Source organism: Elgaria multicarinata, chromosome 2, assembly GCF_023053635.1.
Source record: "Elgaria multicarinata webbii isolate HBS135686 ecotype San Diego chromosome 2, rElgMul1.1.pri, whole genome shotgun sequence".
Taxonomy (NCBI): domain Eukaryota; kingdom Metazoa; phylum Chordata; class Lepidosauria; order Squamata; family Anguidae; genus Elgaria; species Elgaria multicarinata.
This window is the reverse complement of record NC_086172.1, coordinates 157,799,049-157,824,043: the sequence shown is the minus strand read 5'-3', so window position 1 is coordinate 157,824,043 and position 24,995 is coordinate 157,799,049. Positions and strand designations below refer to the sequence as shown.

Below are 24,995 nucleotides of genomic sequence, written 5' to 3'. Positions count from 1 at the left end.
CAGATTGCTAATCGTATCGCAAGTGAAATTCTTCAGCGTAACCTGATAGACCTACCATCTTGCCTTTCATCCTCCACACCCTCAGAACTGGTAGGATGTTCCTCTTCAGAGGTGCTTCTCTCTTTCTCTTCATCTTCCTCCTCTTCTTCCTCATCCTTTACCCCCTCCTCCTCCTCCTCCTCTTCCTCCTCCTCTTCCTCAGCCTGTTCTCTGACACTGTCTTCTCCCTCCTCGTTGCTTTCCTCTTGGCTGTGTTTGGAAACGTGCTCCTTCTCATCCTCAAACTCCTCTGACTCCACGGCGTCTTCCTCCTCCTGGTGTCTCTGCGCAGGAACCCCTTCCTCTCGGGTGTCAGCGTGGATGTGATTGTCGACAGCGTCGTCCCAGGGCAATTCTTCGGCCTCGCCGACCTCGTTGCTCTCAAATCCTGCCGCATTTTCCTTCTCGGCTTCGGGGTCGAGGTCTTGAGCCCTTGGCTCCCTCTCTTCCAGGCCGTTTCTCTCCTCCTCTTTGGGAACATCCCTTTCGTTGTCCTTCTGATTCTTCTCTGCCTCTAGCTCGGCGAAGGAGGCAGTGGGCTCTTCATCGGGAATCCCCTCTAGATCTGAGAGTCAAAATAATAACAGTAAGCAGAAAATGCTGGGGGTCTAAAGGGATGCTAGAAAAGCACACCCACCCCAAAACCAAACAAATAAAACAGTTACATGCTTCCATTGCATTTTCAATAACCCACTGTTCGCTGCCCCACTGACATCAGAGCCACCAGCCTCTACTGCCCCTGAGAATGTATTTTTATTCATTTCTACCCCACATTCCCCAAATCTCAAGGCAGCTTGCATTCATCCATAAATTTAATACGTGATGATCTGGAAAGCATGAACACATTGAACTGGTTCGCACATATCTAACAACCCATAGTTAACCAACAGTGAGTTGTTAAAAGTATAATGGGAACATGCGTGCTGGTTTCCATTCATCCACCCACTTTGGCTGAAATAAACTGTCCAGGGATGTCCCATGCCTGGGTTGTTTATGTGATACATGAACCTGGAAATCTGGGTTGTTGGGGAGATAAGAATTATTATTATTATTATTATTATTATTATTATTATTATTATTATTATTATTTTCATTTCTATACCACCCAATGGCTGAAGCTCTGGAGGCAGTTTACAACAATTCAAAAACTAATAAAATACTATATAAAAACACAGCAGAAAATAAAGCAGAAAAATACATATACGAAATTTAGAAGAATTTAGACAGCTAAAAACAGTTTCAGACAAATAGTAAACCTGTTTAGATGACTGGCATAAATGCCCCCATCATATGCCACTAAATGCCATTAAATGCCTGGGAGTAGAGGGCAGTCTTAACTGGCACCAAAAAGATTACAGTGTCGGCACCAGGTGGGCCTGAGCAGGGAGCTCATTTCATAGTCAGAGGGGGCCACCACAGAGAAGGCCCTCTCTTTTGTCTTCACGCTCCACGCCTCCCTCAGAGGTTGATCGTAGTGCCCAGGTATATTTAGGTTGTGAGAGGCGTTCCGTCAGGAAAGATTCTCTTAATTCCAGAAAGCCTTTGCCTAACTGGTCTGCACATACATCTTTTACTGTTACCATCTTAGTTTTATTGTTGCTCTAATGGATAATGTCACTGTTTTTAACTTCAGTATATTTTAACTGGGTTTATGTTGTATGCTGCCTCGGAGGATTCTTGTCAGGCCAAAATGTCATGTTGTAAGCCATGTTGGAAGGCACACATTGCCCACCTTTGCGATGAAAGATAGATAGATAGATAGATAGATAGATAGATAAACAGAATTTTCAGCACCTCATGAAAACCATAGGTCTCAGGATTTCTTGTGGGATGCCATAGGAATTAAAACGGTATGAAACTGATACACGCTTGTAGTAAGTAGGTATTCTCTAAAACAGCCTTCCTCCACCTGGTGCCCTCCAGATGTTTTTGCTTTTTAGTATTTCCTTTTTTAGAATGCTGTTAGTTAGCGATGACTCCGCCGTCAAAGCTTTCAGCTACTGTGAACCAATGGGGAAGCAACACAGAGGTCACATGTTTACATCGCAGCAGAAAAATGACCTCCAGTGGGGAGCAGGTGTGCGCACCAAGGCCATTTGAAATAACATCCACGTTTACGTTGCTCTGCCTGGCTTTTGTGGGGGTTATGCTGACACCAACCTCTTTCTGCGTTCTTGTTGCTTTGGCTTTCAAGGACTTCAGAAAGCTCATCTTCAAATCCGCTGTTTTTCTTCTGCTGTTCTGTTCTTTCGTTCGCTCCTATTTCAAATATGGAAGGGCGGGAGGAGGGGGGGGGGAAAACATTTGACAGCTCTCCCCTTTTAAAATATAGCCAATTTTAGCACCTTTTATTCTCATAACAATAAATGCACAGTAAATCCCTTTTACAGTTTTTAAAAGCATTTTTAAAGGATTAAAAGACATGCTAAGAGTCTGGCCCAACCATTAGGCAAAGGGAGGCAGCTGCCTTAGGTAGTAGATAGTGGGAGGCGGCAGCAAGTTAGTGGAAGAGAGACAGGTGTGGCCCAGCATATCTCGCTGCCGCCGCCCCCCAACTGCCGCCACCACCGTTCACCACCCCACCCGTCCATTCGTTCACTCTTGTCCACCTGATCACTCCTGTCTTGAGCCCCTTATAAGAGGCTCCTATAAGAGGCTGATCAAACTCTCACGAGAAGTCAGCCAAGCTCTCGCGAGAGCTCAGCATCTAGAAGCCACCATGCCTTCAGTAGGGAGGAACAGAGGTGCACCCAGCAGGTTGCTCTAGAGCAGCGGTTCTCAACCTGTGGGTCGGGACCCCTTTGGGGGTCGAATGACCCTTTCACAGGGGTCGCCTAAGACCTTGGAAAACATATTTCCGATGGTCTTTGGAAACTGTATTGACTGAACTATGTCATGTATCATCTTTTGTATTATTAAAGCTATTGTTATGTATTATTTCATTAGCAAACCATCCCATGACAATGGATCGTGTAGAGAAGAACGAAAATAATTTTATGGTTGGGGGTCACCACAACATGAGGAACTGTATTAAAGGGTCGCGGCATTAGGAAGGTTGAGAACCACTGCTCTAGAGAGTCCTGCCAGCTGCAAGGCTTGTTAACAAGAAAAAGATTTGTCTGTCTTTCTGTCTCTCACTCCGAGTGACACACACACACACACACACACAGCTGAATTGCACCTTGGATTGCAATGTCTTGAAGTTCTTTTAGCAAGTTTTGGTGGCGAAGGATGGAACGGATTCTTTCATCTGCAAAAAAAAAAAAAAAAGCTGTCACGGAAGCCTTCCAGTGGTAAAGACAGTTGGCATGCAAAGTTTTTTATTTATTTATTTTTATTTATTTATTTATTACATTTTTATACCGCCCAATAGCCGAAGCTCTCTGGGCGGTTCACAAAAGTTAAAACCACAATAAAACAACCAACAGGTTAAAAGCACAATTACAAAATACAGTATAAAAAGCACAACCAGGATAAAACCACGCAGCAAAATTGATATAAGATTAAAATACAGAGTTAAAACATTAAAATTTAAATGTAAGTTAAAATTAAGTGTTAAAATACTGAGAGAATATTGCACATTATGGCTCCATTAGCAGATCAGCTGGTTGAGGATTATTTATTTATTTATTTATTTAAACCAAAATTTCAGCCCATTTTTTTAAAACAAATATTTAACATCAGAGATTGATGAATTAGAACAAGATCTTTTCTCAATTCCCCCAATAGAAAATTATGGTGAAAACGGATGCTGTACCTCCTTGGAGAATTTCTAGACATTCCTGGCTGATTGGGAGTGGATTTGGCTTTGATACGGTATCAGAAATCACCTCAGCAATGCACTTCATCACCTGGAAAAACACAAATGTATTTGTATAGCATGTTTCTTTATGTCTGACTCTTCTTCCAAGGAACTCAGATCAACACACATGGTTCCCCTCCCACCTCACTCCAGTTTATCCTCACAACGGGCCTGTGATGTAGTTAGGCTGAGAGATAGTGACTGGCCCAGGGTAAACCAGAGAGCTTTATGGCTGAGTGGGAATTTGAACCTGGGTCTCCCCAGCCCTACTCCAATGCTAACAAACAATTACACCAGGAATGTAGAATCTGGCCCTTTGGGATGGCTGCACTATGCAGGCAAATGAGAAGATGAAACTTGTATGGTTACCCATTTAATCAATGTGGGCTCTCCCACACTAGAGGCATTCAAGAGGCAGCTGGACAACCATCTGTCAGGGATGCTTTAGGGTGGATTCCTGCATTGAGCAGGGGGTTGGACTAGATGGCCTTGTAGGCCCCTTCCAACTCTGTTATTCTATGATTCTATGAACACCCTCTCTGTTCTCAGGCTTTTTTCACTGTCTCAGATGGATCACTTAGGTAAGTGATCAGTGTTTTGGACTTCAACTACCATCAACCCCAGCCAACGTGGCCAATGGTCAGGGATTATGAAAGTTGGAGTCTAAAACTGGAGGGCATCAGGTTGCTCAAAACTGCTCTTAGAGCAATAGGTACACAATTTGTGATGTGGATGTGACTGGTCTCTCTCACCCCCACTCACCCCACCCCGACCTCTTTGGCTTGGGAGACACTTGATAACTTAAGCTACTGCTGGAATAATTTATAAGATCATAGAGGAACAACAACATTTCAAATGAACTTCATCCTTGGATGCAAAAGATTCAAAGCTCTATCACATCCTCCCAATACACACACACACACACACACACACACACACACACACACAGCAAAATCTTTTGTTTGTCTAAACTAAAAAACCGCAAATGCTTTAGCTTTTTCTTGTTAAAAACAACCACAAAATCATGATTTCTAAACCAAAGCTGAAATTATGCATTCATGTCTCAATTTATCAATCATAAAGGATTAATAACACTGCAATGAGTTCTGCTATTTTTCCAACCTGCTTTTGAAGTCTATGAGGAGCAGCATTTCCCAAATTAATCATATTTATCAAGCAGTCAGTAATGTACACGGCTCCCATATCAATGAAACGAGCACAATGGGTTGAGGTGGAGGGGAGGACTTTCTTTTTGTTATTATTAAATGCCGTTCCTTTCTACAAATGAAACGCTACTTTAAAAACACACACATCAACAGCAGGGATTTAAAATTTAAATCTAACTAGGACCACTCTGAAACAAAACTAGACAATCATAGCTGCTCTTTAAATTAAAATGAGTTGCTGATATTCCAAATAATGTTCCTCTCCAAATGTTTGTCATTTGTAAGTGATAAATCCTTTTCATCCCCGTAGAAAATTACTTTCACCATATTGACATTTCAGATTAAAGAGAATTTGGAATGATAACCAAACTTGCAGATGACACAAAATGGGGTGGGATAGCTAATACCCAGGAAGACAGAAACAAACTTCAAAGTGATCTAGATAGGCTGGAGTGCTGGGTTGAAACCAACAGAATGAAATTAAATAGGGATAAATGCCAAATTCTACATCTAGGAAAAAGAAACCAAATGAACAGTTACAAGATGGGGGATACTTGGCTCAGCAATACTACAAATGAGAAGGATCTTGGAATTGTTGTAGATCACAAGCTGAATATGAGCCAACAGTGTCATGTGGCTGCAAAAAGAGCAAATGCTATTTTGGGCTGCATTAATAGAAGTATAGCTTCCAAATCACGTGAGGTACTGGTTCCTCTCTATTTGGCCCTGGTTACACCTCATCTAGAGTATTGCATCCAGTTCTGGGCACCACACTTCAAGAAGGATGCAGACAAGCTGGAGCATGTTCAGAGGAGGGCAACCAGGATTATCAGGGCTCTGGAAACAAAGCCCTATGAAGAGAGACTGAAAGAACTGGGCATGTTTAGCCTGGAGAAAAAAAGATTGAGGGGAGACATGATAGCACTCTTCAAATACTTAAAAGGTTGTCACACAGAGGAGGGCCAGGATCTCTTCTCGATCCTCCCAGAGTGCAGGACACGGAATAACGGGCTCAAGTTAAAGGAAGCCAGATTTCAGCTGGACATCAGGAAAAACTTCCTGACTGTTAGAGCAGTACAACAATGGAACCAGTTACTTAGGGAGATTGTGGGCTCACCCACACTAGAGGCCTTCAAGAGGCAGCTGGACAACCATCTGTCAGGGATGCTTTAGGGTGGATTCCTGCATTGAGCAGGGGGTTGGTCTCGATGGCCTTATAGGCCCCTTCCAGCTCTACTATTCTATGATATGTTAAGAAATCATTGTGCTGCTGTTGTGGTAAGTGTTCAAGCTTTTCAGAGACCTGGTTCACACAATCAAAGGGTAGTTAATAAGCCACGGTGGCTTGTTAAGCACCCTGCATGCGCCTGTTGTGTGCCAGCCGGATTTACATAATTACTCCTACTGGTGTGGCTTGTTGCGACATCTGAACTTGGCGAGGGTTGGGGTGGTTAACAAACCACTCTCTTTTAAAAACAACCTATACATAAAAAAAAAGTGATAGGCTGGCCACCATCGGGGGATGGGGGGAGAAAAAGGATATTTGCATATGTTAAGGTATATGTATGCATGCAAATTTTGAAAAAGTTTCTATAATTTAAATAGAAATACAATAGATCTTACCATAGTGGAGCAGATTGTGCAACTCTGGCTGTAGCATGCCAGAGGCTATGTGGTGGGACAGAAGTCCCCCAGCACCACCTTCTGTGACCATCCCTCCAGGAAGTGTTGGGGCCACTGCAATACTGTACCCCCCAAGCCTTACCCAGCCCAGTACCAAAGAAGGATACCATGACCAATGAGGCCGCTAAGAGATCCAGTGGAATGAATACAGTTACACTCGCCCAACCATTTCCTGATATAAGTCCTCTACCAGGATGACTCAAATCTGTTTTCATCCCAAAAGTGGGCTGGCTGAAACCAAATTGGAACGAATCCAAATAATCCATTTCCCCCCCTCCAAATTACATTGATTTGAGAAGCAGTCCCTGGCTCCAGCACTTTGCTCAAAAATAGAGGGTTGGACACTGGGCAGTAATTGCTCTTGATAAAGACTTGTTTTCCCCCCAAAAAGAAAAGCTTTAAGAGCAACAAGAACCGCTCCGTCGTTCGGAGAAGTTTAGCTGTGTGCCTTTCTCCCAATCTCAGTATAAAAGAAAAGGAAAAAAAATGCCCGTAACTGATGTGCTCTTGATTCTTATGGCACTGCTGCATTTCATATAATCCCAATAGTTCACCTGGTAAGATCAGTGGTTTAGTTTTAAACCCTTCCACCCCATGCACACAACATAAGCAACAAATAGGCTGCCAAAGGCTCGTAGCATAAGCTTTTATGAGCAGCATATTTCATGGACAGCACGATTAACCCACATCCTTCAGGTTAAAGAGTGTAATAACCTCTGAGCAGGAGCAAACAAGGTGCCAAGGACTCAAACAAGTTGCCCAATGGAAGATATTCCAATTTGGAGAAACTGCTACACATAAGAACATAAGAAGAGCCCTGCTGGATCAGACCAAGGGTCCATCTAGTTCAGCACTCTGTTCACACAGTGGCCAACTGGCTGTCGATCAGAGACCAACAAAGCAGGAAACGGTGCAACAGCATCCTCCCACCCACGTTCCCCAGCAAATGGTGTATATAGGATTACTTCCTCTGACACTGGAGGTAGCACATAACTATCAGGACTAGTAGCCATTGATAGCCTGCCCCTCGAGGAATTTATCCAACCCCCTTTTAAGCCATCCAAATTGGTGGCCATCACTACATCTTGTGGTAGTGAATTCCATAGTTTAACTATATGTGTGATAAAGTCCTTCTTTGTGTCTGTTCTGAACCTCCCAAGGCCTGCTCCTGGTGCAGATGAAAACTTCTAGAACTGGTTTGTTGCTATGGACCAGCACAGCTGCCTGCCTTTTTGGACTCTCCTGGGGGGAGGCATAGCTATGGGGGCTGTCAAGTTCAGCGCCTGCACTACATCACTGGCTTCAGAACTGACTTCCAGTTTTGAAACTGGCAAGACTTTCATTGCTAATAATGCTTTAGAACTGCACAGAAGAACTGCACATCATCACCATCATCCTCATCCTCATCCTCATAATTTCTTACCCATTGGATAAGAAATGGGATTGAGGCAGGGAACAATATTGAATACAAAAATACTATAAAATGGGGGCGCATTTGTACACATGTACACTAGGGTGGCCAGTTACACATTGTGAAAAAAAGGAGCCAGGGTTGCTGAAAAATGGCATATGCTAATTTATATGCATAGATGCAAATTTATTGTTATTACTGTTGTTTTTACATTTATATATTGCATTTTTCCTCTTGCAAGGAATGCAAGATTGCTTACATGGTTCTGCTCCTCTCCATATCATCCCCACAACAACCCTGTGAGGTAGGTTAAGCTGAGAGATAGTGATTGGCCCAAAGTCACCCAATGAGCATCATGGCCAAGTGTTGATGGGCAACTTCAAAGCCTCTGCTCTCTCCCTCCTTCTGGTTTCTTATGATTTGGACTGAACACAGTCTTTCAAACGGAGGACACCTTTAAATAGAGGACTGTCCTTTGAAACAGGACACTTGGCAACCATGTTTTTGATCATCGTTTGGGAAGGGCAGGATATTGTATGGTTAAACAATACGTGTCTGTGCCTGAAGAAGTGGGTGTTTGAAGGGTGTGTCTTCATAGCACTAGTTTATTTATTCACATACAACTGCCAGTGTTGTGTAGTGCTTAGAGTACTGGATTGGGATTTGGAGAACTGGGTTCTAGTCCCCACTGAGCCATAAAGCTCACTGGGTGTCTTTGGGCCAGTCACCCTCTCTCAGCCTAGCCTACCTCACAGGGTTGTTGTGAGGATAAAATGGAGAGGAGGAGCTTGTGAGTTGCCTTGGGTTCCTTGAAAGAGGGGGGAAATGGTGGGATATAAATCTGATAATAAATAATAAAATATCACTTGCATTTCTTTAAGCTTCTACAGTTATGTGGAACCAAACAACAACAGGACTTATTTAAAACGTTAAAATAACAAAAACACCCAGCAGCATTAATAATTAAAAACATAAGCAAACCAAAAGTATCAAAAACCCAGCTGTGTTAACTATTAAAAGCATTAGAAAACATAAAGGTTTTGTCCTATTGCCTAAATGAAAACCCAGCTGGCAACTAGCAGACCTCAATGGGAAGGTTATTTCTCAGGTGAAGGGCCACCACTAAGAAAGGCCTGTACCAAATGCCACCCAACCTAATATCAGACAGGAATTGGAAATTGGCTTCTGGGATATGGAGCAGACCTTAGAGCAAATACACTGTGCTTAAACCCTGTTAGGCCTGTATAGGTAAGAACTCCCACATTGAATTGAGCCCAGTGGTTACAGTAAAGGGTGTTTGGATAAATTAATGGTTAGATCCAGTAGCCAAGACAAGAAGCAACACTGAATTAATCCAAAATGTGGCTATGTTTTCTTTACTCAGCCTGACATCATAGATTGATTGATTGATTGATTGATTGATTACATTTTTATTCCGCCCAATAGCCGAAGCTCTCTGGGCGGTTCACAAAAATTATAAGAGCTGAAAGATATGTTAGAGGTAAGATAGTCCAGTTCATGCTCAATGCAGGATCAATACTATACTGGTATCGGGATTTAGTGAAAATGTGCTTCAGGTTTATCCAGTGGAGGCTGGTGGCACTGATGTCAGTGGGGCAGTAAATCCACTCCAGGTTTCAATCAGAAGTTACACCTTGAATTAGCTCCTTTAGAGTTCTGATTGAAACCTGGAGTGGATTCACTGTCCTGCTGATATGCGAGCCACCCACCGCCATTGAGTATATCCTTTGTGTCATGAGGCTCAGCCAAGAAACTGGTTTTGAGTGTCAGAGTTTAACCTTGATACCCATAAAGCCATACAATGACGCGTCTGAGGATGAGCAGTGCACCTTAGAACATAAGAAGAGGAGCCATGCCGGATTAGACCAAAGGCCTTTTTCTAGCACCCAGTTTTCCACAGAGGTCCACCTGGGAAGCTGCCAAGCAGGACCTGGGCATCGAAGACCTTCCTGCTCATGTTCCCCAAATGCTGGTATTCAGAGTCATTCTTCCTCCAGTTCTGGAGGCTGAATAGTTCGCATAGCTAGAAAATATTGATAGCCTTCTCTTTTTATCCCATACATGATTCTTACATGTCTTTCTGAAAGCAGGTAATAGAATACCTGTACATATACCATTCAGCAAAGCCAGCTGATGCACACACAACTGAGGTTAGGGTCTGAGGGTTCCAGGCTGAAAGATCTCCTTTCTGGACAAGCCTGAACTCAAGGGGATTTCTTTTTAGAAAATAATTAATCCTCCAACCGCTGTTAGGGTGAGCTGAGGAGGCTTTTGTTAGTTTCGGGAAAGGAGGCAGACAAGGAGGACCCTGTGCAATCACAGAAAAAAACAGCAAAGGCAATCAGAAGGAGATCAAGTCGGGAATTTGTCTCTAGCAACCCTCTAATTAGCATAATTCCCTTACATTCATCAGAGCCAGGTCTGTAGTCCAAACGTAGGAGGAAGGGGAGAGAGAGAGAGAGAAAAGAATGAGGCCCTTTGGAGATTCAAAACAACTAATCAAGCCTTTCCAAATGTCTCCGGCAGCAATCAACTAGAGATGCACTTTAACCAGGATATGCTGAGCGTGCACCCTTCCCTGCCTCGCTTCTTGTTGTGTTCAAAGGGCGCATGCAGGATAAGGATGGACCGAGCATAACAGCCGTTGCCTCTGGAATCTGCTACCCAAAGCAGCTGACTCATGTTACTTTGCGGTGTGCCCAGCACTGCAGATTGGTGAATGATACGATTGGTGAATGATACCATCAATGTGTTCGGTGCTGGTGGTTTTTGCTACGGAAGTAGGGATGGATCCATAACTCGCAGCACCGACCGTTGCGCATTGTCAGCAGATGCACCGGATGGTCAAAGTCAGCAGGAGATGCTGCGGCAGGGGGCCAAGTTGGGATGGCAGCTGAGTGCTTTGCACAAGGGAATGGACTGCTCCAGGAGCACTTAATGAACAGCCGTACTACAAGTAATTCATTTATAGCACGTCGGACGTGCAGAATGCTTTAGGAGTCTGACCGGCACAATCCTAGGCATGTCTACTCAGGGGGAAGTCCTGTGAAGCGCAAAGGGACTTCGTCCCAGGTAAACAGGCATAGCGTTGCAGCCTTTAATGACTTCAGTTCATGAAGGCATCCTCTTTTCGAAGGGCTGTCCTGTTCCATTCTGGATTAACGATAATGAACCATAAGAACTTGTCGCCCATCAACAGTTGCCCATCAACAGTTAGTGGGGGCTGTTGGCTCCGATGCCAGTGGGGCTGTGAATCCACTCTGGGATTCAGTCAGCACTCTAAAGGATCTATCCAAGGTGCCAAACCTATTTTAGGGGGATGGGTTCAGCACCTTGCATAGCTCCCGTAGAGTTCCAACTGAAACCCAGATTGGATTCACAGCCCCACTGACATCAGAACCACCAGCCTCCACTGGTTAAGCCCTGAACAGCAGACTGAACTACTGCTGTTGTGATATAGTGAATGATTGAAGCAACAATCCTGGGATGTTGTGAATGGGAAAAACAAGCTACTGAAAGATAAGCTATTAAATGCCTGTTCCCCTCAGCCTTTTGTACTGGTGGAGAATGAGTTACTAAGTAATACAATTGGGTATCCCACGCCTCTTCCTATAGGCCTCCATTCTCAAACAGCGCTACTGTGACATAGTGAATAGTTTAAATAAACGGAATGTCAAAAGAGGGCTATTTCGATATTGTGAATGGAATGGTTAAAATAGTGCTACTGTGATAAGCTGCCCAGAGAGCTTCATATAAATGCAATAACAAATAAATAAATAAATAAATAAATATAATTAAATATAGTGAAAGGTTGAAACACCACTACTGCAACATAGTGCTAAGTGGGAAAGGAAGTCTGTGTCCAAAAGTGGCCTACTGCTAATGGGGAAAAACAGGGAATGGAGGGAGGGACGGCCGCAACACTTGAGAAAGTCACAGCCAGGTCACTCCCAGGACGTAATGCATGGTTCAAGTGCACACTGCAATTGAACCATGCAGGAGCCATGTTTAAAGAAAACGGCGCACTAAAATGACTTTCTGAAAATGTGCCTTTTCCAGAGGGAAGCTGCAAGATTGCTGTGGATTGGTGACGGTATGTATCATCTGTCACGAACGACCCTGACGTGCTCTCGCTCCAAATCAAATCAGCCATATAGGTTGGGCCCAGAGGTGGGGAACTTCTGGTCCTCTGGATGTTGTTAGATTCCAACTCCCATGAGCCCCAGCCAGCATGGCGAATGGTCAAGGAGGACGGCAGCCATACTCTGACAACATCCGGAGGGCCACATCTCCAACCCTGTTTCAAGCTATTGTCTGGGCTGTTACTGAGTTCCATGAAGTTGCACTGGGTTTGACAATGTGGCACTCTGGTTTCCAGCCACTAACTGCATATTAAAGTTTATGTGGATGGTTGTGGTGGAAGGAGGGGATTTGTGGGTTACATTTATTAGGGTTCTTCTCTCAAATGACTGCTGCTGGGCAGTCTGTAGGGTGCAATACCTTCTGCAGGAAAATGCCGCACAATTACAGTAATTTGAGCCAGCAGCACGGGGGCTCTCACAAACAAGAGTGAAATCACAGCCAATGCCCTAAGACCTGCCAAAGCCTCCAGACCTGCTGCCAGGCATGCTGGGATTTCCATACAAAACCACCCTTCAGGTTCTAGACTGGCAGAGGGTGAGAAGACGGACTGCGCGGCAGTTCTTAGAGTGCCAGGGCTGGAAAGAAGGGTGTTTTTTAAAGAGATTATAGATAATTAGGCTGGCAAAAGCTTTTTTCCATTAAGGGAAAAAATGGAGAGGTCTTTTGTAGCAGATTTCAATGAAAGATAGGGGGCACAGATGGAGGTCTGGAAGTCCGATTCTATTAGCACTTAGTGGGGAAGTCTATTTAGGTAAGTTGAAAGAGGGCAGCAATTTTGAACATAGCATTAGAAAACATTAGAAATTTGACTGCAAATTTTCAGCTTGTATGCACGCACACACACACACACAAATGCACACACTAACATACAGAGACTAGGCAGCAGATGCAACAATGACTGCTGTGTTTGTCCTAAGCCAAGGGTAGGGGCAGAGAAAGTATCTCTCTAGAAGTTTTGGACGTCACCTCCCAACATTTCTGATCATTGGCCATGCTGGTAGGGCCTTCCGCAAGTTGATGTCCAAAACATCTGATGACCTGCCTTCTGCCCATCCCTGTCCTAAGGTGTCCCAATTCGGGCTTGTGTTTAGCTACCTCTAGAACAAAGTATGCTGGGGGTGGGTTTTGTCAATGCTTCGGATTTATCTGCAAGGCTGTGCAAAATAGACAAACCTTATGACCCAACACAGAAGATCTATGCCTGGAAATAAGACCTTCACGCATGGATTTATTTACTGGGCTGGAACCCCATATGCAGCTGGGATTTGGAAGTGCATCTGGGCTACATGTTGACATTATGATACCCATCAGGGTGTGAAATGCCCAATGCTTTCCCCATCTGCACTCTCAGGTGTGCCTGGAGAAGGAAGCTCCCATCAATGTGGGTGTGAATGTGCATTCGCCACATCTTCTTGGGCCTCTAGTTGTTTACACGCAATACGTGCATGTAGGTGACTATATCTTAACCCCCTGCTGTTAAAGGGCTTAAGTGTTACTGTTTCAACGGTATGAAAGGGACATCTAGTCCATCCACAAGCTACAAAAAATGTCTACTCACCCTCCCACCGTAAGAACATAAGAAGTGCGCTGCTGGATCAGACCAAGGGTCCATCTAGACCAGCACTGTGTTCACATAGTGGCCAAGCAGCCATTGGCCAGGGGTGAACATGCAGGACATGGTGCAACAGCACCCTCCCACCCGTGTTCCCCAGCAACTGGTGCTCACAGGCTTACTGCCTCGAATACTGGAGATAGCACACAACCATCAGGGCTAGTAGACATTGATAGCCTTTGCCTCCAGGAATTTATCCAACCTCCTTTTGAAGCGATCCAGATTGGTGGCCATCACCACATCCTATGGCAGTGAGTTCCATAATTTAACTATATGCTCTGTGAAGAAGTACCCTTTTATTTGTCCTGGATCTCCCACCAATCAGTTTCATGGGATGACCCCGGGTTCTAGTATTTTGAGAGAGGGAGAAAAATGTCTCCCTGTCCACATTCTCCATACCATGCATCATTTTGTACACCTCTATCATGTCTCCCCTTAGCCTCCTTCTCTCCAAGCTAAACAATCCCAGTTGATGTAACCTTCCCTCATAGGGGAGATGCTCCAGCCCCTTAATCATTTTAGTTGCCTTTTTCTGCACTTTTTCCAGCTCTATACCATCCCTTTTTTAGGTGTGGTGACCAGAACTGTACACAGTATTCTAAGTGTGGTTGCACCATAGATTTGTATAAGGGCAGTATGATACTGGCGGTTTTATTCTCAATTCCTTTTCTTATAATGCCTAACATGGAGTTTGCCTTCTTTACAGCGGCCGCACACTGGCTTGATTTTTTCATCAAGCTGTCCACCACAATCCCAAGATCTCTTTCTTGTTCAGTCACCACCAGCTCAGATCTCATCAGGTTATACTTGAAGTTGGGTGTTCCCCCCCCCCAACGTGCATCACCTTACATTTGCTTACATTGAACCACATCTGCCCTTTGGATGCCCACTCTCCCAGCTTGGAGAGATCCCTTTAGAGCGCTTCACAACCCCTTTGTGTTTTAACAGTATATACTGTAATTCAGTATATACTTCCCAGACCACAATAGAACACAAGCAGAGGGCAGGTGGCACCACAGAAGGTACAAGTGAATAGCTTCTGATGATACTCAGTAAGGTGATCTGTTTATTTAATTTGACATGCTCCCAATCAAATATAAAAGTGGTAAGATTTTGATATGTCTAATGGAAAAGTACATAGAGGGGGGGGAAAGGAAACCTCTATTTTTAGGGATAGATTGACAGATGGTATTAATAAATTCCCCTTATGTCTGTTTTCCAATAGTCCTGTTATCATACAGTACTGGTTGGAATTCAGAAGAATCTTCAACATTTTTGTTTGTCTGCATGTAGCAATGCCTTCATCCAACCATCAGTTCAAATGTGAAATTGCAATATCTCCTTTAAAATCATATTTCATTGTCACCCTATGAGCAGTATGCACACTAATGATCTGTCCTTTAAATCACTGGGATAACAATACATTTGTATAATGCCTGTTTTGTGTTGTTTCGTTGTGTTTTTGCTTCACTTTAGCCAGTATATCAGTCTTAGTGACAATTTTCAAGTATGTTCCCAGTAACATTTAAGCCCCTTAACAGCAGGGGGTTAAGTTTAGCCCACAATGGGCTTATACAGGATATAATTGGAAGGCTAATTCACTAACCTTTCCAGTATTCAACTACAGCTGCTATTGAACATTGTTGAAATTACACACATGTCCTCATTGTTTACTTTGGTTACAGAAGATGGAGAGAGGTGCAGAAACTAGTGCAGGTAAAACATTTCTCCAAAGGGTCACTTCACACACTGCACAGCAACAAACCAGAATTTGATACGGAGCAGATGTGCCACCAATCCTTACTTCCTAGGAGCGCTAGTATGATCCATGTCTTTTCAAATATGTGTCTGTTGCATCCATTCTTTTTAGGTAAACATTTGATTTATATATAAGTGTACACCAAAGAAAAAATGCAATGTGTGAAATGCCCCAGTACTTTAATTAGTATATCAAAGCATGTCTTAGGATAGAACAAGGCCCAATAGATTTGTTTAATGAATAGTAACATATAGCAATATTTCTATGTTCAACCATTTTGTTTTTGCGACTCACCTTGGTGTCATCTTTAGGTGTTGGATTCGTTACTGGAAGTGAAATTACTGCAAAAGAGAGAGAGAGAGGGTTTTTTTACCTTTAAATGCATATACTGCATATGCTCAGGAACCATTCCAGTCCATCTAGCTGGCCCAAAGCATACAAAACTCAGCCAATGAATAACATTTAGGGGGGAGGTGTTGGCATAAAGATGCACTGGTGGGTTTATAAGCCATAAAACAGTGTTTGAAATCCAGCACAATAAATTTGCTCATATTCTGGACTTTTAAAATGGTGGGGGGTGGGGGTGGGGTATTGCATTTCTGTCTACAATTGCTGAAACAGGCAACCAAAGTGGAAGCTTGTAGACTGGAGTCATTATTTCATAAAGGAAGGGGCTCTGCAATCAATCACTCCAAGATAGGTTGCAGGCTCTTTTTCACAGCATCTGGAGTTTGATTAACCAGGTTGCTGGATTGATTCGCTGTTCATGACTGCACTATATATGTTGATTTCAAATGAGCATAAAACTAGGTAACAGGGAATACAGATGGGTGGATAGGCAGATAGATGAGAGGGACAGGGATTTGGTTAGAAAGACAAAGAAATTGCAGAAAAGAATTATGGTGTGTGTGTGTGTGTGTGTGTTTGTGATTTAAGAAAAACTATCCGGAAGGGACTTGCTTTGCAGAAAGATAGATGGGGCTTTCAGAAGTTTGCTAGGGGTACAAATGACCTTGCGGATCCCTGGAGATCTGCTGAAGCTTTCTGGCATGAAGTCTACTTCAGCCTCTTCACCCACAGGAGTGTGTTCATATCCCCATCCCCCATCTCACCCCCTTCCAGAAAACAACAGAAGAAGAAGAAGAAGAAGAAGAAGAAGAAGAAGAAGAAGAAGAAGAAGAAGAAGAAGAAGAAGAAGAAGAAGAAGAAGAAGAAGAAGAAGAAGAAGAAGACACACACCCTCGTTTTCTTCGCCTGGCCCAGTTTTGACCTGCACAGCTCCGGTCAACAGTTTTGCTGGACGGGGCCATGGCCCCAGGCGAACCCAACCCGCCACGGTGCTGTCCTTGGTGCTGAAATTGGCAGCTGATGCGGACAAGCCAGTCCCGGGCAAGTTCCCTATGCCAGAGAGGAACTACAGACAGCAAAAGGTCTGTAGTTCCCCCACCCGCACCCCACCTTGCTCGGTCCCTCCCTCGCTCTGAGGTTTACCTTGTACTGCGAGGAGGAGGAGGAGAGCCCCAAATCCAGCGTGGATCATGATGCCGGAGTGGTGGTGGTGGTGGAGACACTGCAGGCTGAAGGATGGCCGGAGGGGGTGCGGGGAAGTGAAGATCCGCCTTGGCTTTATCGCTGCCGGCCGAGCTTTAGAGGGAGCAGCTGTCGGAGGGAACTTGGCTGGAGAGATGCTCCGGGCGGCTGACCCTGGGCGAGAGCTGAGCCGGGAGGCGGATTAATCAGCCGGTGCCCTTCGCTAGATCCACTAATGCCTTTGCTGACGGTCCCCGACCGGGCACTGCAGCAACCACCTCATTTATATATTCCCCCTCCCCTCCCCTCCCCTCGCTCCCCCCTCCCCTCCGGAAGCGGCGTCAGGAGGAAGCCGGCTCCCCACCCCCCACTCCATTCCCAGGAAGGCTACAGCCAACCTCTCCTTGGCCGGGCATGGCAGAGCCAGCGGAGGCTTGTGGCGCCGATGTCGGCGGGGCTGTGCATCCGCTCTGGGTTTCAGTCAGGACTCTGGAGGATCTATCGGAGGTGTTCTGAATGAAATCCAGAGCTAGTCACTGCCCCACTGACACCGGAGCCACCAGCTTCCACTGCGCAGAGCCAGGCCGGGGGGTGGGGGCGAGCTGACTCTCCTGCAAGGCTGCCCTGCTTAGCTGGCGCCAGGCGGATGCCCCAGCTCTGCTCCATCAAGGCTGGCACGTTCCTTGTAGGACAGCAGCAGCAGCAGCAATCTCGGGTCGCGCAGAGCTCAGAATCCTGCCTGCCTGCAGATAACCTCTGGCGCAGGGCAGGGTCCAGACTGAAAGCCCACAGGTCAAGCCACTGAGCTCAGAAGGCCAAGAGAGATGGGAAGGTTATACTGGGGTTGTGGGGGCGGGGGCGGGCGGGCTACACAAATGCAGGAGGCCTACTTAAATCTGTTTTTCAGGCGTACTGTAGCAGAGGCAGTGGAGGCTGGTGGCACCGACTTCGGTGGGGGTTGCGAATCCACTCCAGGTTTCAGTCAGAGCTCTAAAGGAGCTATTCGAGGTACTGAAACTATTTTGGGGAGCTAGGATTCAGAACTCCTTTAGTCTTCTAGCTGGTTCTGACTGAAGCCCAGAGTGAATTCAAAGCTCCACCAAAATCAGAGCCACCAACCTCCACTGAAAATGTGCGCACTTCATGGAAGGCCTTCTGGGTAGGTGTCCAGGGCCCCACTCAGCAGCAGAGTGACCAGGAACCCCCCCTCACCAAATGCAGCCCAGCTGAGTTGCCCCCATAGACAAGCTGCTTGTCTATGCCTGCTTTTGATGGTACAGGGTGTTTTGGATAAAAACTCCCATAATCTTCAATCATTGGCCGTGCTGGCTGGGGATGATGGGAGCTGTAGTGCAAAACAACTAGAGGGCATCAGGTTGCCTGTCCTTGATCTAAAGAAGGGGTGAGGGTAGTCTGCATGGCCATTCATTCCGGAGTCTAAAATTACCTAGCTGCCCCCACTGATCTCTGGTTAATTAGGGGACATCAAACAATGTAAAAACTGTGCATAAGAAATGCCCTTAGGAATCCAAGACACTGTTTTCTGGCAATTTCATCTTGAGCCTATCTTCAAACAGGCCTTTGAAACTTGCAGCGAACCTTGCTCCCGCTCAAAGGTCTCCCCCTCAAACCTGAAAAGGCAGCCCTTGAAGGGATGAACAACACAATCCACTCCAAGGGCCGCCATTGTCCTGCCAAAATTTAGTATACTGTGTATTATTCACCTGATGGCTGCTTTCCCCAAGACAAACCAACCTCGAAGCACAGAGTTTGGAGCACTAGAGTAGAGGCTGCTTTGGAGGGGTCACAATTTGGAGCAGAGACGCAGTGGGTAGGGAATGGCACTACCGTTCCCTTCTGCCATGGTGTCTCCACTTCTGATCTCCCTCTTGAAGATGCGATTCCTAAGGGCTTTTGTTGTGCACATGTATGTGTATACATGTACCTGTACCACTTATTATTATTATTAATAACACAGCTATTTATGCAGGGGCAAACATCACCTTGAGGGTTTGTTGGGGAACCATCTGTTACTTTTAATTCACAAGCACAGATTTCATTCCCATCTAGTCCCCTGGGCTGTGTCACCATCATCCACAGTTGGCAGGAACATCCTCGAGACTCTTTCGATCAGCTGCTGCCTTGCCTTGCCTTGCCCGCCGCATGGGAATCACTGTTTTCAGAGCGTAACTCTGGAAGAAATCAAATGCCTTGCGCAGACCAGGAATGTGTCATGTGCCACACAACTGTTTGCAGTGCAAGAGGCAAGTATCTCCTGAACTGATCAGGAGGTGTTGAAGAGAAGAGAAAGGAACGACGTGCACAGAAGTGGCATCTGTCAAGCTCGTGCCTCTGGAATTATTTTGGCAATTCTACGATTCTCTATGGGCAGCTTACTAGTTCATCAGAAGACAAGTGGTGGATGGCCAGAATATTTCAGTGATTGGAAGTTTTAAAGGGATTGCTGCATAGGTCAAGCATACTTAGAGAAGCAAACAGTGAGCTTAGGCATACCAGAAAGCCACGCTTAACCAAGTCAAGTGGTTTTGGTATAACAGGAGTGAGGAACCACTGGCCCGCAAGCCAAATGTGGCCTCCCAAGCTACCCCATACAGCCCGCCAGCCTCTCCTTGAGCCCCGCCTCTTTCACTGCCCCATTCGCCCCATTCTCAGCAACTTCCTGTGGATCAGCTGAGCAGCCCAAGATGATCATAGCAGAGGGGAGATTTCATCATAGGGGTGAGCAAGCAATGCAGGAATACTCCCCAAACGAATGCGGACCTCAGTGGTGGTGGTGAGTTCTAGTTACAAGAGGTCAAAGTTATGGAAAGAGATTTGATTTGCAGCCCAAAGCATGCCAACCCATGACATGCTGATGCTCTAATGGGAATGTGTATGTGTGTGTGTGCACATTTATGTGTATACATGTGCACCAGTATACATGTGTGTGTGTACGTGTGACCCCTGGCATCCCAGCCGATAGCTGATGCTCCCTTTAGAGCTGAAAAGACTGTACATCCTTGCTCTAAAGCAGGGGTAGGCAACGCAGTGCCCTGAGTCACACGTGGGGCCCCATAACATTTTCCTTAGCACCACCAAAGTGCTCTCCCCCTCCCACTTAAAAACAACAACAACAACAACAACAACATCAACACCACATTTTCTTACCAGCAGCTGTGGAATAGGCTTCTGTTGGAGCTGAAAACTGCGGGTTCAGAGGAGTGGCTTGGAGGCTGCCTGCGGTATTGTTGCTATAGGGTGGTGGTGAATAAACCCCACTGGGGGAGGTAGCGTGGGCTTTCCAGTGAATGGGAGGTCACCTTCCAGCCTGGAAAGCCCCCAGCACAGTGCCGGAGTGAACAGACGGTGGAAGAGCCACGTTGACCTCGCGGGGCAGGGGAATTCAAGGTAAGTCCCTGACTTTTCAGCTGCGGATCTTTGACTGTTTGCCCTGGGGTAGCTCTGATTGGGCACCTGAGTCATATAACCATCAATGTGCAGATTCGGAGCCGACCCAGGGCAAAGACGACATATAGATGCCCCCCTAGTATGTCGGAGCCGATAACCCACCTGTGTCTTGTATGCAGCCTTTGGGGCAGGTTCCTTGTCCTTTGCCACGCCTCCCATGGTGGCCATTTTGTGGTGGTGTCCAGGGCAATTTCTCCAATTGCCAGATGTGCCCATGGACCTAAAAGGTGACCTACCCTTGCTCTAAAGAAAGCACTTTGCACTCGCGCTCCTGTCCTTAGCAGACCTTTGCGTTGCAGTACCTTGCAAGACAAGCCTTCTTTTAAACACTTCAAACACTCCCCCCCTTTGCTGGCTTCGTCTTCCCTGGCTTCACTCTGCCCTCCGTGATTCCTGCTGGTGAGGCTCAGGTTTCTTGGATTTTTGCAATGTGTGCATGGTGTGCATTTATCTAGCCTGTGTTCATTACAGACCTGGTTATCTATCTCACATGATGTTTCATAACAGTTTCCAACCTGAGGGAGTCACTTATGGAAACATGCAGAGCTCTTCTTATGTTAAGACAGACCGTAGGTCCATCTTATGTCCAGATCACCTACTCTAAAGTCTCTTCTGCCCCAATTCTGCTATCAGAGATACCTTACTCAGTGGAGGCTGGTGGCTTCAATGTCATGGGGCAGTGAATCCGCTCCAGGTTTTCATCACAGCCAGTCAGAACTCTGCTTTAAACCTTGCTTTAGTGTTCTGACTGTTTCTAACTGAAACCCCACTGATATAGGAGCCACCAGTCTCCGCTGACTTGAACTGCAGACGTAAATTTAACTGCAAAGTTTAACTGCATACAAGTTAGGGGCTCTCCCAATGACCTATGGCCCCTCCTTTCCCATAAGCTCTGGCACTGCTGCTTCAAGAAAGTGGAACGGTTAATGTGCCCATATTTCTCAAGCCTCACCCTTCCCCCTGAATAGGGCGGCTTTCACAGTGCAAGCAAAGTGACTCTCAAATGTCAAAACACAATAATATCTTCTCTAAAACATAACAGCTTCAAAGACCAGGCTGTCACCCATCTGCATTGATAAAGGGTATTCATCTCTGGTTGTCATTTTTAGGTCAGCAGCAAAGCGATGCTGAATCCCTTTGATTTCCTTTGCCTCGGCTGCATTTACAGCAGCCTGAAATTAATTGCACGAATTGCCGGGCGTCTCGCTTCCACTCTGCCAGAAATGTTGAGGTGGAGAGACAACAGGCAGGATTCGTTTCTGCCCAGTCGTTTCTAGACTAGTCCTTTAGTCTCATTCCCATGGCGTTCGCCCAACCGAACAAATCCTTGAGTTCAGTTTCGTGGGATGTAAAATCGGTAAACATGGGGACAAGTTTGAGAACAGAGAGATCTACAGTTATTCATGCGCAGCTCATCTGCTGCCTGGATTATTGCAATGCGTTATGCGTCGGGCCACCTCTGAAGAAGGTCCGGAAACTCCAATTGGGGCAAAATAGAGCAGTGAAGCTGCTTACTGGGGCGGGCCATTTTGAACATATCACTCCAGGGCTGTGACAGCCGGACTGGTTGCCAGTCAGTTTCTGGGCCCAAGACAAAGGGTTGGTTCTTTAGGGCGCAGCCATATTGGGATGCCTCTCAGCCTCCAAACTCGGATGCTGACAGGAAGGGCCGGGCAAAGCTGGTAATAGGCCCGGGCCAGATAGGAAATGTAAGCCCTATTTCAAACCGCTCATTAAGTATTTTTAATCAGTTTTAAATACATATGAACTAGAACGATTTATAAAAAAGGTAATCACAATCAGTTTTATTATTTTATTTATTTATTTATTTATTACATTTTTATACCGCCCAATAGCCGAAGCTCTCTGGGCGGTTCACAAAAATTAAAATCATCATAAAACAACCAACAAGTTAAAAATACAAATACAAAATACAATATAAAAAGCACAACCAGGATAAAACCACGCAGCAAAATTGATATAAGGTTAAAATACAGAGTTAAAACAGTATAATTTAAATTTAAGTTAAAATTAAGTGTTAAAATACTGAGTGAATAAAAAGGTCTTCAGCTGGCGACGAAAGGAGTACAGTGTAGGCGCCAGGCGGACCTCTCTGGGGAGCTCATTCCACAACCGGGGTGCCACAGTGGAGAAAGCCCTCCTCCTAGTAGCCACCTGCCTCACTTCCTTTGGCAGGGGCTCACGGAGAAGGGCCCCTGTAGATGATCTTAAGGTCCGGGTAGGTACATATGGGAGGAGGCGTTCCTTCAAATAACCTGGCCCCAAACCGTTTAGGGCTTTAAATGTCAATACCAGCACTTTGAATCGGGCCCGGACCTGGACTGGCAGCCAATGAAGTTGTAAAAGGACTGGCGTAATGTGATCTCGCCAGCCAGTCCCTGTTAGTAAACGGGCTGCCCTGTTTTGTACCAGCTGAAGCTTCCGGACCGTTTTCAAAGGCAGCCCCACGTATAACGCATTGCAGTAATCCAAACGAGAGGTTATCAGAGCATGGATAACTGTAGCTAGGCTATCACTGTCCAGATAAGGGCGCAGTTGGTATATCAGCCTAAGCTGATAAAAGGTGCTCTTTGCCACTGAGTTCACCTGTGCCTCAAGTGACAGTTCTGGATCGAAGAGCACCCCCAAACTACGGACCCGATCCTTTAGGGAGAGTGCAACCCCGTCCAGGACAGGGCAAACATCACCTCGCCGGACAAATGAACCACCCGCTAACAGTACCTCCGTCTTGTCTGGATTGAGTCTCAGTTTGTTAGCCCTCATCCAGTCCATTACCGTGCCCAGGCACTGGTTCAGAACAGTCACTGCCTCACCTGGGTTTGATGAAAAGGAAAGGTAGAGCTGGGTGTCATCCGCATATTGATGACACCTCAGTCCACATCTCCGGATAACCTCCCCCAGCGGCTTCATGTATATGTTAAACAGCATAGGGGATAAAATAGAGCCCTGCGGAACCCCATGGCTTAGGAGCCACGGCACAGAGCAATAATCCCCCAGCACCACCTTCTGGAATCGGCCATCCAAGTAGGAGCGGAACCACTGCAACGCAGTACCTCCAACTCCCAGCTCAGACAACCTATCCAGAAGGATACCATGGTCGATGGTATCGAAGGCCGCTGAGAGGTCTAGGAGAACCAACAGGGTCGCACTCCCCCTGTCTCTCTCCCGACAGAGGTCATCCCACAGGGCGACCAAGGCAGTTTCTGTTCCAAAACCAGGCCTGAAACCCGATTGAAATGGATCTAGATAATCCGTTTCATTCAAGAGTGCCTGGAGTTGTCCTGCAACCACCCGCTCAAGCACCTTGCCCAGGAAAGGGATATTAGCCACCGGCCTGTAGTTGTTAACATCTTCCGGGTCCAGATTAGGCTTCTTCAGGAGTGGTCTAATTACCGCCTCTTTTAAAGAGGCCGGCACCACTCCCTCTCTCAAGGAGGCATTTACAACCTCCTGGACCCAGCCGGTGATCCCCTCCTTATTTGATGTAATGAGCCACGAGGGGCAAGGGTCAAGCACACAGGTGGTCGACCGGACTTGGCCAAGCACCTTGTCCACATCCTCGGGCCTCAATAACTGAAACTCATCCAATAAAACTGAGCCGGACGGCGCTCTGAACGCCTCTACTAGTGGTGCTGCATTAAGTGTGGTGTCCAATTCATGACGAATCTGAGCGACTTTATCTTCAAAGTGCCGTGCAAACTCGTCACAGCGTGCTACCGAGGGTTCAACTATCTCACGCCCTGGCCCAGAGTGTAACAGGCCACGAACCACTCGGAAAAGCTCCGCCGGACGACACCGAGAAGACGCAATGCTGGTGGAAAAGAACTGCCTCTTTGCCACCCTCACCGCCACAGAGTAGGCTCGATAGTGAGCTCTAGCCCGTGTTCGATCAGACCCAGCACGAGTTTTCCTCCACCTGCGTTCTAGCCGTCTCCCCTCTTGCTTCATCGCCCTCAGCTCAGATGTATACCAAGGAGCTGACCGGGCTCTGCTCAGAGGGAGAGGACGCTTGGGCGCGATCGTGTCAACCGCCCGAGTCATCTCTGCATTCCACAGAGCGACCTGGGCTTCGACAGGAGCACCGGCCATATCAGCAGGAAAATCCCCCAGAGCCCTCTGGAATCCATCGGAGTCCATTAGCCTCCGGGGGCGGACCATTTTAATAGGCCCCCCACCCTTGCAGAGGGGAAAGGCCGCCGAGAGTCTAAACCTCAGTAGGAAGTGATCCGACCATGACAAGGGGGTAGATGTTAGTTCCCCCACTTCCAGATCACCATCCTCCTGTCCAGTCGAGAAAACCAGATCAAGTGTGTGTCCCTTTGCATGTGTTGGGCCGATGA

At 46.2% G+C, this 24,995-nt stretch overlaps 1 protein-coding gene across 2 annotated transcripts in view; it reads right to left on the bottom strand.

Annotated features, from left to right (window-relative positions):
• The window catches only part of CHGA (chromogranin A), a 28,618-nt gene extending 11,128 nt beyond the window's left edge, over nucleotides 1-17,490 (bottom strand). The window contains exons 1-6 of one of the 2 annotated variants that reach the window (XM_063117980.1): nucleotides 17,128-17,490; nucleotides 15,931-15,977; nucleotides 3,797-3,890; nucleotides 3,221-3,289; nucleotides 2,200-2,298; nucleotides 56-604 (exon numbers count right to left, since the gene is read on the bottom strand). In XM_063117980.1, the coding sequence (XP_062974050.1) occupies nucleotides 56-604; nucleotides 2,200-2,298; nucleotides 3,221-3,289; nucleotides 3,797-3,890; nucleotides 15,931-15,977; nucleotides 17,128-17,176 (907 nt within the window). In that variant the 5' untranslated portion in view covers nucleotides 17,177-17,490. The remainder of the gene's footprint in view (nucleotides 1-55; nucleotides 605-2,199; nucleotides 2,299-3,220; nucleotides 3,290-3,796; nucleotides 3,891-15,930; nucleotides 15,978-17,127) is intronic. The other variant, XM_063117981.1, reaches the window with a different exon arrangement.
• Between the last annotated feature and the right edge of the window lie 7,505 nt (nucleotides 17,491-24,995).